A 19,654-nucleotide genomic window follows, 5' to 3' on the forward strand; every position below is an offset into this window, starting at 1 on the left:
GAGTGGACCTGCTTTTTTAATTAATAATAATTACTTACACTTATATAGCGCTTTCTGGATACTCCACTCAGTGGGGAGGAGAACAGAGTGATGAAGCCAATTCATAGATGGGGATTATTATTGGCAAGTGCCAATGGGAAATTTAGCCAGGAAGCCGGGGTTACACCCCCTCTTTTCTAGAAACGCCCTGGGATTTTAATGAACCTTGGTTTTATGTCTCATCCGAAGGACGGCGCCTTTTTTTACAGTATAGCGTCCCCGTCAATATACTGGGGCATTAGGACCCACATGGACCGCAGGGTGAGCGCCCCCTGCTGGCCCCACGAACACCTCTTCCTGCAGCAGCCTTAGTTTCTCTCAGGAGGTCTCCCATCCAGGTACTGACCAGGCTCATACCTGCTGAGCTTTATTTGTGCAGTAAACCACAAATATACCGGATTACGTCAATGACTCTAAATTAAATACATCCAAACTGTTTATTATACCCTTCAAAATTACAAGTATATAACTTCATAAGTATATTAACGTCATCTCAAATAAATACATTTTTTTCAAAACCCAGCATTAAATATTTTCTTGATTAAACCTTTGTAAAACATCATATATTTTAAAATAAATACAACGCTAACAACAGTAACACCCTTTAAAAATATTAATGTACAAAATCCTAAAAATCATGGTGGGGGGTATATCAAACTTAAAACTACAAATTTGTGAGGTACTGAGAAAACAAGTTTAAAATAATTTCGCGGACCATTACCCACGAAACAGTAATAAAAGTTTCGAAGGATTTCATCGAGGTGTTTACAAGACGTGTTAAAATGCACAATGTGACACATTTGTAAACTGTACAGCCGACGTTGGCTCAGGGTCACGATTTTAGTACTGATAAGTACTGCGATACGTTCTTAAATACTAGTGCGACATTTTCATCTAAATGAAAACTAACATGTTTAAACATCCTATACGGCCGGTTTGGTCAAACTGCTTTGCGAATCTTAATATATATAATAAGAAAACCTGAGAATATATGATAATATGCATCTAGACAAAGACTCGAAAAAGGCGGCATGAGCTCGACACAAGGAACAAGCATCACTTTTAGTAATTGCAGAAATTGTGGTTAATTTTGCAATGGGCTGAAACCCATACTGCAGTACGCAAAATAGTGCAATGTATTTCTGTCTTTTCAAGTTAAAGTTCTGTATCTTTTACGTAAACCCCATAGAGTCCGTTTCAAAAGTGTTTGTTTAAAAATGATCATGTTAAAGACATGGCGCTGGGGAGGCCACGAGGTCAGAGCGAAAGGTCAGGCTGGAAGCCAGCCGGCGCTCCGACAGCTGCACAACATCTGGCCGGCAGCGGTGGTGCGCGCTACCCAGGGCCGTCTCCCCGCAGGTCTCGTGGTGCCAGAGGTTGGACAGGGGCGCCAGGAACCCCGCCACGTCGGCGTTCCCCTCCCTGATGGCGACGTGGAGAGGCAGCTCCCCGGACCGGTCCGGCACGTTGACCGCAGCTCCAAACTGCACCAGGACCCGCAGCGTGTCCAGGAAGCCGGTGCGGGCGGCGTCGTGCGCGGGCGTGATCCCGAGGCGGTCCCGCATGTTGGGCTCCGCGCCGCGCTCCAGCAGCTCGCGAGCCACAGCGCTGCTACCCATCATCATCACCTGGAGCACGTGACGGTCGGACAGATTCAAGGAAGACTACGATTAGTAAAAGGAAATTACTACTATTAATGAAATATTAATGATCTTAATATATGAAATATTAGTCAGCAATTATAAACATTTAATAACCGTATATTGCATATTGAAAAACAATACATGACCTTCGTATATTGTTTTTGAAAATAATAAACATACCGTTTGTTAAACAATACAAAACTACATAATGTAGACTGGTACACCGAAAAATTGTTTAAAAAACAAATGTTTTACATCTAGACAAGATGAGAGGTTTTATAGGATGCAATAAAGCATCTTATGTTCAGTTATATACCTTATAGTATGGTTACAAAAATGGAATACTACAAAAAATGGATAACCCACAAATTGTAAAAGGTCTGCCAAGAATATACCCACGCAGTTGGCATAATCTGAGGCCCTTAAGATCTTTGTTCTCTGGCACAGCTTTGGCGAAGGAGTAATAAATCAGAGGCAAACCTGAATAAACAGTATTTATTACAATAAGAAAACACTAAACAACACACATCACAACATTCAAATTACTCTATCTTTCAAGCAAGGTGTCTCAGAGGCCCATGTCCTGACCAATCAGAAAAACACAGACTGTTACCAAGTCCTAAACATCCTGTTAAACCCCCACACAGGCCAAAAGGAGAGAGAAACCTTTCTTCTAAACCAAACAAAATATCACCTAGCAGCTATTCTCTCTCTTTATATGTAAAACTGAGTGCTACAAAGCGAATGGAAACCTAGCTCCCTTTTCTAAAACATGCATTCATAACCAGGAGAGGTCATTTTTAACCAGGGGATTCTTAATGCAGGAGATTGGAGTTTCGCAAAAACAACAGAACAGCAGGCTTCCTTAAGAGAATTCAAATACTGAACGAGAAGCTGGGCTTTGAGTTTGATGTGAACAAACACCTCTCGCCTCCGGTGTCTCCCCCTCCTCTCCCCTGTTTCTTGCTTTCTGTCCTCTCCTCTCTTTCCATCCTGCTTTCCTGGACTCTTAATGATTTACCCAGAAATTAATTACCTAAAGTAAACCTTGCGATTTATTTGATCAACATGTCTCACAGACAACCTACAGCTCTGCAAACAACCATTTTTTTACACTTTGCTCCCACTTGGTTCCACGCTCAGGGAACTGCAGGTGTAGACACTAGCTACAGAAGGAGTTGGTCAACATTTAATCTAACTATAACAGTACATTATACCACACCTGTATAAGAGTTAACTGTACCCTTGCTCTAAAATCATCACATACCGAACTTCAGTGGAAACATATATCAAATGGCTTACTATAATAATATTAAATCTTCATCTATACAACTTAATCCAAAGCATGACTAAAACTTTTAATTGGGTGATTAAATCTTCTAATGACCTGTGTAATCTGGGTTGGGATTAAAGGAGAGCCCTGTGGATATTGGCTCACAATACCAGTAACAATCTGTTCTTCAAACGCCATCAGTTAGACTACAGGTCTTCTTATTTATAATATACTAGAAGGGTTTTCATCCTCAACTAGCTAGCTCTACCTTCCAAGTTTTACTTTTATTATCACATGATTGACAGAACAAGTTTACTTAGTGAGCCTTAGAAGGAAGAGAAAAACTGACAAGCTTGTTGTTCTTTTTCTTAGACTAGATGTGCGTTAGCAAAAACATCAACCCCTTAAGGTGAAATACTGGTTCACACAATAGCAGAATTCATACACTGCAGATCGCATCTGTTTTATCACCTCATCACTTCAAACAGTAATTCCAGTACTCTTTTGTTTTCTAAAACACAATTAAGTGCAATAGCCGATGCTAGGTTCCAAGTGCGCTACGCTTGCTACACAGTGCAACAAGTATCCACGCAATAAAAACACACTGAGCAGGAGTGTGAAGGTAGCCAGAAACATTACTGGAGGACGACAGCTACAGCTGTCAGAAATCTACTGTACCCAAACACACAGTGCAGAAATAATCACTGACTGTCATGGCCGCCCCTTGCACAGGAGTCTAAACTCCTTCCATCTGGGCATCAATTTAGACTCCCCAGATTCCACTGCAATAGAACTAAATTATCTTTTATTTCCTCAGCTGTTAACATGCTTAATTTGGACAACTGTATATTTTACTTTATTGTTATTTTTTCTGTCTCATTTATGCGTGCCTGTCTTATTTGTTAATGGGATTATGTTGCATTCAATGCATTGTGTAGTGTCTTATGTTTTTCGCCTGCGTGCAAAGCATATATCCCATCTGGGACAATCACAGGAAGTCAAACAGCTGCACACAACAGATCAAGGTGCTTCCATCCACCGCCACGCGCACTGTCACAGCAGATCCCTTGGAGAAGCCGTTTTCTTTGATCTGCTTCTGGGGTTCCCCCCCTTTCCTAAGGGGCACATTTTCTTTGAGGACCCCTGACTGACCCCCCATCCCCCATCCCTTGCACAAGATTTCTCATGAGATGTAACTGAACCATCACGGTCAAACACCCTCCTCACCTGCAGGGCGGTTCTCCCAAATTCGTTGGGGGTGTCGGGGTGTACCCCTTTCTGCAACATCCTCCGAACCCAGAGAAGGTCTCCCCTCGCCGCCGCGGCCGACAGCATCTTCCCAGCGTCTGGGTCACCCAGGACCATAGTGGATGATGCCGTTTCCTTTACCTAAAAAACTTGGTCCTTCCCGGGAGACCGCTTAAATATGGGCGTTTCTAGAATTGAATTACTACGTTTTAAATGTCCCATCGGCTGTTAACCCCCTTTTAACCTGGCTCACGCAAGTTATTCTGTATCTCGTCTTCTCACTAAGCGCACCTTTGATTTGAAATATATGGCTGTTCTTCCGGCTCGGATCAGCCTACACAGTTTTAATCAAATCACGGTCTATAAATATATACCGTGCCGCCCTATATACATTAGCATCACGCATACGTGACCTGTACACTTGCGCCACGGCTACTCCAGAACCTGAAGAATTTGAACTATCCTGACAGATCGTATCCTCCCCTTCGCCGAGTTTCAGTTTTCCTTCTTTACATCAGCAGCAGAAGTTTTACAATCAGTCTCAAGAACAGCAACAACAACAAAGAGCTGCATTTTGTTCCAGTACCGCGTCCGCTTTCGCCCAGTTGCTCTTTTTGTGCGGCGGCACCCAAGAGTGGTTAAATTTAGACAAACCGGCTTTGGATTTTCAGAACATGAAAACTCCACCTTCCGCCAATCATCGCCGACTGTCGGGAAAATGTGGTTCCAAATAAGGCAAAAAAGGCGGAGACGGGGTTTGACGGTCATCCTTTCACCTCGTAACGATTGAACAATGAACCAATAGGAAACGAATATGAGAAGGCGGGCTATTCAATTAAACGGAGTAGTTAAGCAAGTTCATTCATACGGCAGAAGAACTAAGCCGCTAAGAACTTGAATTACAAGCTCCTACGAAGCAAAGAAAAAAAGGCGGTTCATAACGCCCTGTGCATTTACTGACATTTCACACCCTAAATTATATCTCAGACTACATGAGCCTTTAAATACTTAAATTATAATCGTTATATTCTCGACTGTCTGCCTATGCATAAAACATGATCTGTTTATTATTAACGTTTACATTCGGGAATAGCGTTAGTTCTACAAGTAGTGCAGTAGGGGATTTCTTAATGTTTTAGTCTGAAAGAATGCCACATACATGTACGTTATTTTTTCCATTGGTTATTACGGTATTTTAATTTTAGTTAAAATTACACAAAAAAAACTAAGCTTTACACAAACAAAGTCTGGAAAGAAATGATCTGGTAATCATGCAGGCTTCTGTGTAATTTTAACAACGCTCAAGACTCACACAGTATTATTTACAATCACTCGATTAGAATCAAAGCAAAATTACAACCAACACCATCAAAGCAACAGTATGTGACTTCCTACAAAATGGCATCTAACAAGGCAGTTTATAGGTAACTGCACCTTTAATGTGTCTTGTGTAATTAATCTTAAAAAATCCTCTATAGGTTTAATTTTGAAAACAATCAGGTTAATTAATTAGCTCCTAGGGTTGAAACAAAAAAAACTGACGACACAGAGCCCCTCGAGGGACTGAGTTTGCGACTCCTGATCTAGAGTTTAGCAGATTCCAACCCCTTGCCTTCCTAAATTCATCAATGGAATCAAACTAAAGCCTAATTGGACGCTGAAGCCAAAACAGGGAGCATTTCCTTTCTTCCTCACATTTCTTGAAAGTAAAAATATACTGTATATGTTACAATAGCACTACAGGCAGGCTGAAGTGGATACTGTTCAGTTCTTACAACCCATTTGCAAAGCTTATAGTGTATTTAAAAACAGATACCTCTATGAAACTGAGAGCTTGGGTACAACAAAAACCAGGATATACTAAGCCCTCAAGGAGTGGAGTCTCACACCCTTGCTCTTGGATACTCTAATACAGGTCTCCTCACTCCAGATCCTTATGACCACAGTTTGCCAGATTGTGGTTCTAGCTCAATTATTTGTGCCCCAGCATTTGACATATTTAAAGAATTGCAAAACTTTCTTGAGTAATTTGCAAGCTGCAACCTTTAAGGAGCGGCAAAGATTAAATTGAATTGTGGTCTAATTAAATTACAAGTTCAGTTTAGCCTGTTAAGAGTCCAGCTGGAATGAAAACCACCAGACAAGGACAAGGACCAGCAGTGGAAATCCCTGCCTTAATGATTTGGGAATCGTTAACATGGTTCAATTAAGACAATAATTAGTGGAAATGGGCAGTTATGAGCACAGCAGCCTTCCAGAACCCTGACCTAAAATGATCACAAAAATATCTATCTGGACAGCAGGGCTGCTCAGCTTGCAATCATGCCTCTCCAGTCCAGTGTTTAACTGGGCTCCATCCACTTCCCACATCACTTATCTGATAACCAGGAGGGTCACAGGACTCGTAAGGGCTTGGCTGTACCAAAGCACTGCATGCAGACAAGCTGACCAGGAGGGCAGCCGTGCTGAGGCAGCCCTGGGTGGATGGCTAAAGGGAGACAGTAGGGGAGGAAGGCCGGCTCTACACAATCAAATCATTCAAAATCTATGCATTTAAAAAAAAAAGTTGAGAAATTTGCTCTTTATAAATACAAAGGCACCGTTTTGGTCGCTTGTTCAATGAAACCGCAGGTCCTTGACTCTTTTGCCCAGGGAATATTTCTAGGAGTTGGTCCTCAGCTGGTAATCTGAAATAAATGGGAGATTTCAAATAACATGGTTTGCTTTTCAAACTCCATTTTCATCCTCTCTGCTCTTCATTTCTTAAAATGCAACTCTGCAACTCACAACTGGCAACCCACAGAAGCTCAGCAGGTGTGAGCCTGGTCAGTACCTGGATGGGAGATCTCCTGGGAAAAACTAAGGCTGCTAATGCATGCGTCCTAATGCCCAAGTATAGTGACGGGGACACTATACTGTAAACAGGTGCCGTCTTTCGGATGAGACATAAAACCGAGGTCCTGACTCTCTGTGGTCATTTAAAAAATGCAAGGGCGTTTCTCGAAAAGAGTAGGGGTGTAACCCTGGCATCCTGGCCAAATTTCCCACTGGCCTTTACCAATCATGGCCTCCTAATAATCCCCATCTATGGACTGGCTTCATCACTGTGCTCTCCTCCCCACTGATAGCTGATGTGTGGTGAGCGTTCTGGCGCACTATGGCTGCCGTCAAATCATCCAGGTGGATGCTGCACATTGGTGGTGGTGGAGGGGATCCCCATTACCTGTAAAGCGCTTTGAGTGGAGTGTCCAGAAAAGCGCTATATAAGCAATTATTATGATTATTATTATTATTATTAAAAGCCTGTTGAGGACAATTTTTTTCTTTCCTCAAAATGCATTAGATAAAGAAAAGTGCTGACTTTCACATCAGGCAGGAAGTGAGAGATATCCTGTTCACACACCCACTGACTCATTTGGCGAAAAACCAGCAGCACAGAGACCAACAATGGGAGACAGACAGACGCATTGATCACAAGAAACAAACTCCTCAGTTCACACACCAACCATCTCTTTCCATGCAAGAGAGTGAAAGGAACTGTGGTAAACAATGGCACCAGCTGTTAAATGGTTTTGTCAAGCCACAAGAAATGTAAAATAAATGAGTGAATTAAGAGGTGTGAAAATAAAATGATGCCAAGGATATGTGAAGGTGGGTGGCACGGTGGGGAAGTGGTGAGCATTGTTGCCTCGCAGCACTGGGGCCCTGGGTTCAGCTCCTCAAGCGCTGTGTGTGTGGAGTTCGTATGTTCTCCCCATGTTCACATGGGTTTCTTCCCACAATGCTGGTAGGTTAATTGGCTTTTGGGAAAATGGACCCTGGTGTGAGTGTGCATGTGTGTCTGTGTCTTTCTGTGCCCTGCAATGGACTGGCGCCCTAGTCAGGCTGTCCCTGCCATGTGCCAGTTGCATGCTGGGATAGGCCCCAGCTCCCTCATGACCATGAATTGGAAGAAATGGTTAGAAAATGGATGGATGAGTGAAGGATGAAAGGGATTGTGTAAGAAAGCACATCGTACCTCCGCTTTGCGTGATGTATCGGACCCAGGGCAAGGCTTGGTAGCCACTCTTCTCAATGATCTTCATGTACCGCACCTGACAGAAACGCACACCGTTAGTCACATTCCTGCCCAGCAAAGAAGACAGGGATCAAAACCCCCACCGGTGGTACTTAACAAAACATCACCCAGTCAGACAGCAACTGCAGATTAATGAGAGAGGTTTGGGACCTGTTCATAACAGCTTTTCAGAACTAACAGGGTCTCTACGATAAGTTTTCTACAAAACTCATGAGCTGAAACACCCTCATGTGATTTACTTGGGAAAAAACACAGGTATAAACTTGACACAAGTACAACAAACTGTCAGCTTTCCAAAGCTAGTCAAGGGGGCAAGGCGTTCTGAGAATGTAGCTTATTACCAACAAACTCCATTACTATTTGGTCTCTTCAAAAAATATGTGGGGATAATGGTGGGTCCTTAGAGATTTGGGTAAAGAAGAGCCCCAAGAAGTTAATACACGGCAGGTTTTTGTTTCTTTATTGAACTAGCATTGATTAGAATTTAAATTAAACCACAAGGTGCAAGATTTTTATGAAGATTGTAAGGTCACCATCTATACATTGTAGATGTTGATGGTAAAATTTGTTCCATGAATGCTCTGGTTTCTTCCCACAGTCCAAAGACCTACTGGTAGGTTAACTGGCTTCTGGAACAATTGGCCCTGGTGTGAGTGTGTGTGTCTGTCCACCCGGTGACGGACTGCTGTTTCAGCCAGGGTGTACCCTGAACTGTTAGCAAATGGATGGATGGGCGTTTCATCAATGTGGTCTCTCGGTCTTGATCTGGGGGGGGAGTGGTTGTATAAATGTACCTGGATTCCAGACACAGTGAAGTATGGGATCTCGAAGTTGACCGTGATGGGCGGCTTTCCCTCCGCCTCATCGTTCTCCACGCTGGGCAGGCCAAAGTGCGCGCGCATCAGGAACTCCTTCCCTCCCTGGGTGAGGAGTGAGACACAGGAGCAGACAGTCAGGCAAGCTGGACTGCCAGTGGACTGAAGAGAGCTCTAGCTGACAGCGTTAGAGGCTTTTTCATCTCTAGTCCTTAGGGAAACCCAGGTTTAATAATAATAATGATATTAATAATAATAATTCTCATTACAATTAATCTCAATGTACTTCATGTAAGAGTCTTAATAAAAGTGGGGTCTTATGCTGCCAAGTTCCCATGACCTAACAAGGGTCATTTTCTGTGCCTTTCAGTAGTTTCCCTTCAGCTGCCACCGTAGGACTTAAGACTTAATGGAAGTGTTGAATTTTTTAACGTGCATTTCTCTTTTTTGCTCCGTTATGTCCATTTTGTCGGTGATCTTCCTCGTCTCTGATCCAGCCTCGTGCTGCTTGCGCCACCAGCTTTCCAGGGGCACTCTTGAACCGCGCATTTTAATATGTCTTGAGCCGGGCACCAGCAGGTTTGACTGAACATGCCAAGTGCAAAGCACCCCAGTCTGTGCGCCAGGCAATGGGCAAAGCTGTATCTCCCCTGGACACCCTCCGACACCGGCCATGATTTACCAGTTGTGCCAGTGCTGTGGTTTGCCATGAGCTAAGCTTACCGGGAAGGACTTGATGGTCCACACCACCTGGTTCTGCTCGGGCACATACTTGGCGTGACCCGTGCTGGTCTTGAATTTGGGAGAGTCGGCATCACTGGGCACTGGAACCTTGATCTCCACATTGTTGGCGACAGACTGTCTCTTAAACTGGCCTTTTGCCTGCATCAGAGAAGTGAGGGGGGGGGAGAGGGGACAGCAGGGACCAAAACAGGACAATGCAGAGTTTATGGAAGAACACACATTCACAGTGCACACTGTAAGTGTACGTTACAGTGGGACAGCAGTGCAGCTGGACGGCACAGTGGTACAGTGGTTAGCATTGCTGCCTCTCAGGGTTAGGGCCCTGAGTTCACTTCCAGAGTAAGGGTGCTGTCTGTGTGGTAAAGTCAGCATTTATACACAGTAGATATAGATGGTAAGTGTTTCATGCATAGGGGCATAGTGGTTAGCACTGCTGCCTCACAGCACTGGGGCCCTGAAGTCAGTTCCCAGCGTACTATTTGTGTGAAGTTGGTATGTTCTCCTCCGTTTGCATGGTTTTCCACCAGGTGCTCCGGTATCCTCCTACAGTCCAAAGATATACTGTAAGGTTAATTGGCGCGAGTGTGTTTTTGTGTCTGCTCTGAGATGGACTGGCATCCTGTCCACGGTGTACGCTGCCTTGTGTTCGTGGCTTGCCAGGATAGGCTCTTGTTCCCCCTGGGAAGACCCTAAATTGGAAAAAGCAGTTCGAAAATGGCTGGATGGGTGGAGTAGGGCTGCACTCGGGGGTCGGACACAGTCGCTAGAGGATGCTACTGCTCGTTTAGAAATGAATCAGAGGCATAAAATGTTAAGTCAGGCTTTCAGCTTCAGCTGCTGCCACAAAGACGCTCCACTTCCGACCACAACGAACCTCACTGCTTGCAGTGTCTACCACTGCCGAGGTGGGGACAAAGATCGCTGTCCTCCTAGATCGTTCTCAGCTTTATGATCCTCAAATGTGTGTGTTTGGCTTTATTGTTTGAGTTCACATCTTTGTTACAAGATCTGAATTCCACACAGCCCTGCTGATTCACGACACCGTGACTTCCCGCTGTAGGGTTACTAATAGGTGTCAGCTGACACCCCCTGAGTATAACAGGACAACAGGAAAACAGCTGAAAATTAGAGGAAAATATTTCAGGGGAATGCCTGGCATATTGATTCTCACTCTTACAGCATGAATGCTGCACTTACTCTCATCATACCGTAAGTATTCAAAACACAATAAAAATGTAGGGTATCCAGTAATTTTTACTCCTATGTTTATGAGAAAAAAATAGTATTACTCATTTATAAACATTTGTTTTTAAATAATTAAATTATAATAAAGACCTGTAATTTTCCTATTTTGTGTAATAAAATATAGCTCATTATCTGTGCCCTTACAGTATATGCCAAGTACACTTAAGGTGAGATGTACAGTAACTGGTTTGAGTAACAGTTTTTAGGCCTTTGGTACTGCTAAACTACTGTACCTTCACCATGATCTCCACTCTGCTGTGTGAAAACTTCTCGATGACAGACTCAATCCAAATCAAAGGCTTCACCTGCAACATCAGAGTCACCAATTAAAACAAGCTCTCCCTCTCAGCCTGTTTAGTTCATTTGTCTGCCAGCAGTAAATTGACCAAAAGAAAGTCTTTTTGTCTGTTTCACAGCACAAGCAGAACATGAAAACAAACCAGTGTCTATCACATCAATAAGAAATAATGAGACTTTTACTCTAAGCACATTGCAGTCCGTTCTGCATTGTAGAAAATCAATAGCCAGTCCTTGGCAGTAAACATTTCAAGTTGTACATAACTGCAGTAAACAACAGAGAATTATTAGACTTTATTTCTTAATTTCTTAGCTTCTCTCAATGTGCTCACTTAGGCTTGACTTTGTTTGTAAGCTTTCTTATGTTCTTTAGGAAAACAGAAATACTGAAGTAGTTATTTTCTTTGAGTTTTTTATCTTCTAATATAAAATAAAAAACTAAAAGTGCCAGAAACTTTAGGCAGATTTAAATACCAATTCTGCTCAATCACTGTCTTTTCTAGATTAAATATGTTCAGATTAGCATTTTCAGAGATCATTCTAAGGAGACAGTGTCCAGATCAGTTTGGTGAATCACAGTCTAATGACTTGTCATCAAGCATTGCTATGGATTGCTCTTATTCCAGCTTTATTTGTATAATTAGTGCTAAATAATGCACGCATGCTCTTGTGGGTATTCAAGCAGTTACAGTATAGTTTAGCATAGTCCTTGAGAGCAAAGTGGGGAGAAAGGTTTTCTCAAAACCTAGCTCTGAACCTCATATTAATGTTTGTTATTAAAATGGTATACTCCTGTGTTTCCTTATAAAGCATAAAGCACCATGTTCGGAAAAGGACATCCTTCTAATAAAAGTAAATTTAAACGGCAGCACAATAAGAATATTTTTGGCCCCTAGAAAAGCAAACCTCACAGTGTCCTGCTTTCACAGGTTTTCTTAAGAGTTAATAGTAACAAAACACATCTCTGCGACAGAGACACACAACAGGAAGCCGGCTTTTTAATGAAACACAAAGGAAACCCAGCCTCTGCATCTCAAAGGTCAGCGGAACGAGGTGCTACAGAAACAAAGTCTACTGACGTGCGTGTTGATGCGGTAGGACATGAGCTCGGACTCCCCGTCGGGGGGGATGAAGGAGATGGTGCGGTCGCTCTCGAATCGGGACAGACGCACGCACTGGTGGAACTTCACGTCCTCCATCACCACCGACTTCCCCTTGTCTCCTGCCGGGAGCGGGGGCAGACATAAGCAGCAGCATTTAAACGGCAGCTCTGCAGTGAAGTTCAAGCTCAACGCTCTTACAAGACAGCCATCACAATACACGAGTGCAGCTGCGTCAGTTGTTATTATTAGTTAACACCTTCCGATATCAGGAGTGAATCCTGCACACACCTGGGAGTCCTGGACCATTAAACTGCAAGAGTGAGACCAACCAAATTACCTCCTCTACCCAGTAGAAAGTCTCACGCTGTGCAAACTTTAATTGTTGCCCTTAGATGCTGACATCAGAGCAGCAGACGGCTACAAACACTTCACTGAGCAAAAGATATGACAACAGACATTCTGTTATTTCCTGCTAAAACAACCCAAACAAAGTGTGTGGGGTTAAGGCAACCTTGTCCCTCACGGGTAATTCTAAAAATAATACTGATTATACTGAATACTGACTTATTAAAGCAGTGAGATCAATTAAGAAATTCTATGTCAATGCCAATACATGCCACAGACTGGAAGAGCCCTAGGCTGAGCGCAAGGCAAACAGCAGTGTCTGGGCGGTCCAGGCCCAGCGGACAGACAGCGGTCAAGCCTGGGGTACGTACGGCCAGTGAGAGAGAACAGCACCCTGTCGTTCAGTCCCAGGCGGAGCTCCGGCATCCCGGACAACATGGTCTTCAGCTTGATGCTGCCCACGATGTCGCTGCTCATCACGTTGCCGTTGGCGTTCACCTGCCGACACACTCCGGAGTCACCGCGGCAACAAGGACCCAACACTGAACATGCCAGCGCAGGCAATCTTATCTTAGGTCAGGGCCTTAGGTCCGATCCCAACTACGGGCGGGGTGGTAGTAACAGTTCAGAAAGGGAATTGGGGGATATCTTTGAAGAGTTGAAGGGCAAACAGACAAAAAATAAAAAAGCAATTTTCTGGAAAACGTTGATGTCAGTACAGATCTTAACAAAAACTAATGCCATAATGTTCCATATTCTTTGTTAAGTTGGAAGCCCATTTTACATTCACTAGCTATAAGGCTGGTTTGAATTCCCTGGTCAATGCTAAACTGTGTGTATGCAAGTTAGGCAAGCTGTCACTTCTTAAAATTTCAGCCTCGTCTCCTGTAGGCCCTGCAGATTCCTGATGAACCTACCAACACATTGACAGACTCGATGACATCGATGAAGACCTCGTTCTTCTTGTACTTGATGCCCTCTGACCTCCAGGACACCGCGTTGGTGACAGTGGTGGGCACCCGCGACTTGGCCACTTCCAGCTTATTTCCCTCTTGGGTGATGTACCTGTTACCGAAAACGAAGGGAGCAGAAGGGGAGGACTGTTAAGACACTATATTTCCACAGGTGGGTGTGGCACTGTGCTGCAGTGGTTAGTATTGCTGCCTCATGGAGCTGGCGCCTGCCGTTCACTTTTGGGGTGTTATCTGTGCCGAGTTCGCATGCTCTCCCCCATGTACATGGCGGTTTCCTCTGGGTGCTCCAGTTTCCTGCCACTGGCCACAGACATACTGGTATATTAATTGGCTTTGGGAAAATAGGCCCTGATGTGTGTGTCTGTGTTTGTGTGTGCCCTGCGATGGACTGGCGGCCTATCCAGGGTGTATCCTGCCTTGTGCCCATTGCTTGAATTGGAGGAAGTGGTTAGAATACAGATGGATGGATCAGCAGGTGGAAAACAGCTTAAGGGTGCAGAGCAGAGATTTCCAATTTTCCAGGTTTTCCCAGGTGTGGGAAAATGCACTGGTCTTTAAGGCCCATCTTTGACTGTGGGCACTGTGTTTGGAGGTGAAGGAGCGCATGTGTGCACACACACATACATGGTGGACACTCACTCTTGAAGGATCTTGCTGTCTGTGGTCTGAGGGAAACCAAAGTCCATCAGCTCATCCAGCAGCTCATACACCACGACAAAGTTGTCCTGGATGCTCTCTTCCTCCAGCTCCTTGAAGTACTCTGTGAACACCTGACACAGACGCGCAGAGACAGGGTCACCGTATTGCATGGGAAGAGCGAAACGCAGCTCATCTGGGCTGGTCATGCACAATGAGCTCCCTCCTCTTGTCTCTATTAAAATTTTGGATTTTGTGAATGGATCCCAAAGCCCAATGAAATAAGCATTTCTTTACATAAGCATTTCATTGCATATGACAAATAAACTGAACTGAATTAAAGCCAGCAGCCCAACCTGCAACAGCTTCAGACCTATGTAGTGAACAGAAGTTTTAACGGAGCTATTTTTTTTTAATTGACCTCACTTAACCCTCTTTCTGAAGTCTGACACTGTTGATGATTTAAGGAGAATCTTAAAACCTTGTGTAACTGCTGGAAAACAGAAGCAGACTCACAAAACACAGGTACAGACAAACAGATGTTTGTTTATTATACATGTTATACTGGGTGCCAGTACACAATGCCGGGGTGTATTGTGTACTGGCACCCTGACTGTGGCCTTCACCCTTGACTCACCTCCACCAGCTTGTACAAGAAGGTGTAGACGAGTGAAGCGTTGCAGTTCTTGTTTGTAGTCGCTACCACTGGGTTAAAGGAACAGTCAAGGCACATAAGGGTGCTCAGGTTTTGCCATCAACTCTCGCTTCATCCCAAGAGAGCCCTTGAGTCAGGGTGCATCAAACACCCTTAAATCATGAGTCATGGGTGTCCCGAAACAAAAGCAGATGACCCTCTGCATAGCCAATAATGCCCAACATTTGGATGCACAAGAGTCAGTCCAGAAAGGAGACAGGGAGGGACCTGTGCCTCTGGGGAAGTCAGAGTCCTGCAGGTTTAACAGGTACTTTTTAATGAACAACAGATTACTAATTACAAAAGCAGGTTATCTAAATGATTAGTTCAATTAAACAATTAAGGATCAGAGGCCGAATGAAACCCAGGGATGGGATGTGCATTCCTGCTTTACTGTTTACTCCCCTCCCAAGACAGTTTGGAAGAGCCGTTCAGAGCAGAGCTCTGGTTATTTAAAACAAATACCCAGGGGTATGTTGCCGGGGTATAGTAAAAAAGAGCACTGTTGTCCGGGTTCCGCCTTTGAAGTTAGGATAGCAAACAGGGGATGGGACTCCTTAAGGGCTGAAGTAATAGCTGGTGTCAGGGGGGAGGATTGAAGAGACTGTCAGTCTGGGAGGGGCTGCCCAAACATACTTATGCACTTATGTATCCAGCTGGTTTGTGCACTAACTAAACACACTGAAAGAGAATTTAAATGGCTGTAACTGAAAATTGGATTGATTAAAGAGACCTATCTATTGATCAAGATCTCCAAGAACAGATTTTGGGGCACCCCTTTAAGTAGATGGTATAGCAGACACCCTCCTGCAGCAAATGCAAGTTAATGGAGGAGACGGGGGATGGACTCAGAAAGGATACAGTAGAGGTTGCTGTGTTTGATCCACAGGAAGTGGACGTTGCCATGGGAGATCAAGGGGCACAGCTGGCCCTCCTCTTCCTGTTGCATGAGCAGAGGCATGAAGTGGTCTATCTCGGCCATGTTCACGTCGCCCTTGTAGTTGCGACATATCAGCACCTGCGTTGACAGAAGCGGGGAAAGGGGATCAGAGACAGGTTGAAGAACAGTGATGAGGAGATAACTGCACAGAGTCTAATCCAAGAGGAATGTCCAACCCTGGTCTTGGGAGAGCCACGGTGTGCTTCAGTTTTTCAAACTGCTCCAAGAGACTGATCTGCAGTCCCTGAGAGTCCAGACTCTGCTCATTGACTCTTTAAGGCTGCTTATATGCCTTAGTACAAGCACTACAATGCACAGGAAAAAAACAGCTGTAAATGGAAAAAATTAACCGTTCTGAGTCTTGTGATTTAGCATAATCAAAAATATGATCCTTCAAGTCATGCATGTACATTAATTTTTTCTTTATGTATCATATATATAGCCTTTAATTGTGCATTGATTACATAAATAACAAAACATACCGAGCCTTATTATCCTGTTCACGTTAAAAAAACCCAGTGCATCCTGGGTTGTCTATATAACAAAATAAAAAAACTTGCCAAGTTACAAAAAAGAACCATTTGGCTTAAACAATGTCATACAAAGTTAGAAAACTGATCCATATAAGCTCCCACGGAAGTAACGAGGCAGGATTCTAACAGAGCCGACACAACGTGTTTCTCATTTCAGGAAGTTGATCGTCTTTGCTAAAATGCGCAGAGCTGACAGGTCGATCTGCTGTCAGGTATTGTTCATCGCCAGATCTAATCTCCCCGCGACGGATAGGACATCAGCATTGCTCTGTCCAAAGTCCGAACCAGAAGTCAGTTAACCCAAATTCAAGACGGCTTAATGCTCGCAACAGTTAATGACAACGACAGCACAAGCGATTTGGCTAAAAAAAAACTTTCTTTCACGACGTTTCCCAAAATTCCCAGTACCAATCGCTCACCTTTCCTTTCAGATCCAACACAAACACAGCAGAAGCAGACATCTCGCTTTTCAGCGGGGGAAAAGTTTCTTCCTGTATCACGGTTTTTGTCCTATATAAACAGTAAACTCCAATGCAGTTTAAAGTTTCTCCTTTTTTAGTAATCCCATATCCCTCGTTTCCTATTTCCGGAGAATTCTGGCATTATTGGTTCCTTCACACGTCACCGGGCTTTGGGTGAAATATTCACAGGTATGCCCTCTGCGCTGCTCCCACCTGTCTTAAAGGGATAGGTTAAACACATTTCGCCGACAAAACACAAAACACTGACGTAAGCTAGAAATTGCATAGACAATTTTTAATTAGTAACGAAAAAGGGTATTTTGTTATTCAACAATAAAACTTAATCTGGACCGCCTCCCAGTAATATAGTGATATCCCAGTAATATTATACTGAAAGTATAATAATGAAATGTTCCAACAGTAAACAAAAGTCATATCTCACCTACATGTACTGAATCTTCCCAGGAATATATTGAGAGTACAATTTGAAGAAACTTTTTGAATAGCGAATCTAACCTACATACACTATATGAACAGTACAATAAATATGTTACTCACTTACGGCCACACCACCCTGAATACGCCCGATCTCGTCTGATCTCGGAAGCTAAGCAGGATCGGGCCTGGTTAGTACTTGGATGGGAGACCGCCTGGGAATACCAGGTGCTGTAAGCATTTTCTCTGTGAGACTACAGGGGGCGCTAATTCTCCTCTGTTCCGTTGCATTTTAAATACGGTATTCAAGCGTTTTTGCCCTTTATTTAGTTCTCTTTCTCTCTTGTTTCTTTATTTTTGTATTTGTATTCTGGGCATTTCATATCTGGAGATGACAAAGCTAACTTGTTAAAGAATTTGCTGGGCTCAAGGGTCTGGGCTGCAGCGCACAGTTGAAAATTAGTTTCTGTGACCCTCCAGCTCTACCTACGCAGCTCAACCCTACTCAAGCGTAACCCCCCTTCTCCAAAACTGTTATAGAGCCACGTTGAGGTTTGCTGTGGAGAGATCAGCCCCAGCCAGTGATCTGATGAGATCTGATTACCTAAACAGTACATGATGTGTGCTGCCATGAAGGACATGGACCAGGCCGAAGGTGCATGCCCAACTACAGCTAGACACAGAAAAGAGGAATACGTTTTTTTTTTAAATAACAAAAACGCCATGTAAAGTAAGACATGAACTAGGACGCATCCTGCCATTAAAAAAGCGCTAAAAACAAGTTTATGTTGCAGCTGCAGCCTTTCAGTGAAGTTGAAACATAAAGTAAACTGAATGTTAAATCTTACTGTTAATTGTACTTCTGAACTATTCAAAAATAAAGTTATTTAGAATACCTTAATAAGTAATTATTTCATTGTATCCAGTTCCTGACACCCACCCAATCAACTTCACCGCTGGCTTGCCTTCATGAGAAATGCGCACTGGCTCTCACCAGATTAACCAATAGCCTTGACAGCCGACAGAGTAGATCCCTGCTGACTGCAGTCCTCCTTAGAGCCATTCCACCCCTCTGTGTCTTGGGAAAAGTAGAAGCATGTTTCTATTCCTTATGGAGCTGTTCCAAGTACCCTTCTACCTCCTCTCCTCCTCCGTTCTTCAGAGCCTGCTGACTGCTGTGAGCTTTGGCTCCATTCCAGTCCTGGGAAAAGTGGTAACGTTTCCTGATCAACATCTTCCAGTCACGAGGACAAACCTTCACAGCACATGCTGTAAGACACAACAGGAAAAATCAAACAACGGAACTTTAAGTTGTTGTGATCTGAGTGGCTTAGCTGAATACAGAGTGAAAACTGCTAGAATTAATGTCTGTTGGTCAGGTATTATATAGCAATTTTGTAACAGCTGTCTTTCGAGTTGGACACAGACTGGATCTTAAAGTGCTTATTTGGCAATAATATCTAAGTTACTAATATTATGATGAATGAGCGTTCAGTTAACCTCAGAAGAGGTGTCACTGATAAGTAAATATAGTTTATGAATAACACGTTTCTCTCAACAAATCAGTGAATGATCTTAGTTCAGAAAGCAGTGGTAGGAGCCACAACTAACACCTGTAATAGGGCAAGTAACCCACATTTTCAATGAGCCTAAAACGCCATTGATTGAAATAGGTCATCTATACAACCCACTTTAATGAAAGTATAAAATACTAACAAAATGTATAAAGTCATGACATATTCCATAAGTGTTTATAATAACACTTTGTGAATCATTGATCTGATTGACCTCTGTGGTATTCAACTACCAGCAGGTGGCGCAGGCCACCTGCGCAAATAAAAATGTCAAAACTCAGTTTAGTGGAAATGGAGAGATATTGGTCAAAGGACATCGCTCTGCTGTCAGTGCATCTCCAAACCAATGCGTGCATAAGTGTTGAGTTCAGTGATGCACAGTGTCTTGATTTATGCTCCACATTAATTAATTACCTGACCTATAAATGTCCTTGTGAATAACTGTTTTGTTACTTTTTGATAGGACTTTTCAGCACTTTATACCCACTGAATGAAAGTGTCTTACTGTTTGACATTATGTCATCTCTTAGCTTTGCATTTGACAACACTCTGCTTATGAAGAAACGATAATTAGACG

The 19,654-nt window shown here is 43.4% G+C and overlaps 1 protein-coding gene and 1 non-coding gene across 2 annotated transcripts; one reads left to right on the forward strand and one right to left on the reverse strand.

The window, feature by feature from the left end:
* Positions 1-457: 457 nt before the first annotated feature.
* On the reverse strand, positions 458-5,230 carry cdkn2d (cyclin-dependent kinase inhibitor 2D (p19, inhibits CDK4)). The gene is made up of 2 exons (XM_088603528.1): positions 4,183-5,230; positions 458-1,667 (listed from the first exon to the last, which is right to left on the reverse strand). Exons 1-2 carry the CDS (start codon positions 4,318-4,320, stop codon positions 1,266-1,268), a joined length of 540 nt encoding a protein of 179 aa, XP_088459654.1. The 5' UTR covers positions 4,321-5,230; the 3' UTR covers positions 458-1,265.
* Positions 5,231-17,624: 12,394 nt separating this feature from the next.
* LOC148650086 (5S ribosomal RNA) lies at positions 17,625-17,743 on the forward strand. Its single transcript, XR_015926242.1, has one exon. It is a non-coding gene; the product is annotated as a 5S ribosomal RNA (ribosomal RNA).
* Positions 17,744-19,654: the final 1,911 nt, after the last annotated feature.

This window comes from Lepisosteus platostomus, chromosome 13 (assembly GCF_059453375.1).
Source record: "Lepisosteus platostomus isolate fLepPlt1 chromosome 13, fLepPlt1.hap1, whole genome shotgun sequence".
NCBI classification, from domain to species: domain Eukaryota; kingdom Metazoa; phylum Chordata; class Actinopteri; order Semionotiformes; family Lepisosteidae; genus Lepisosteus; species Lepisosteus platostomus.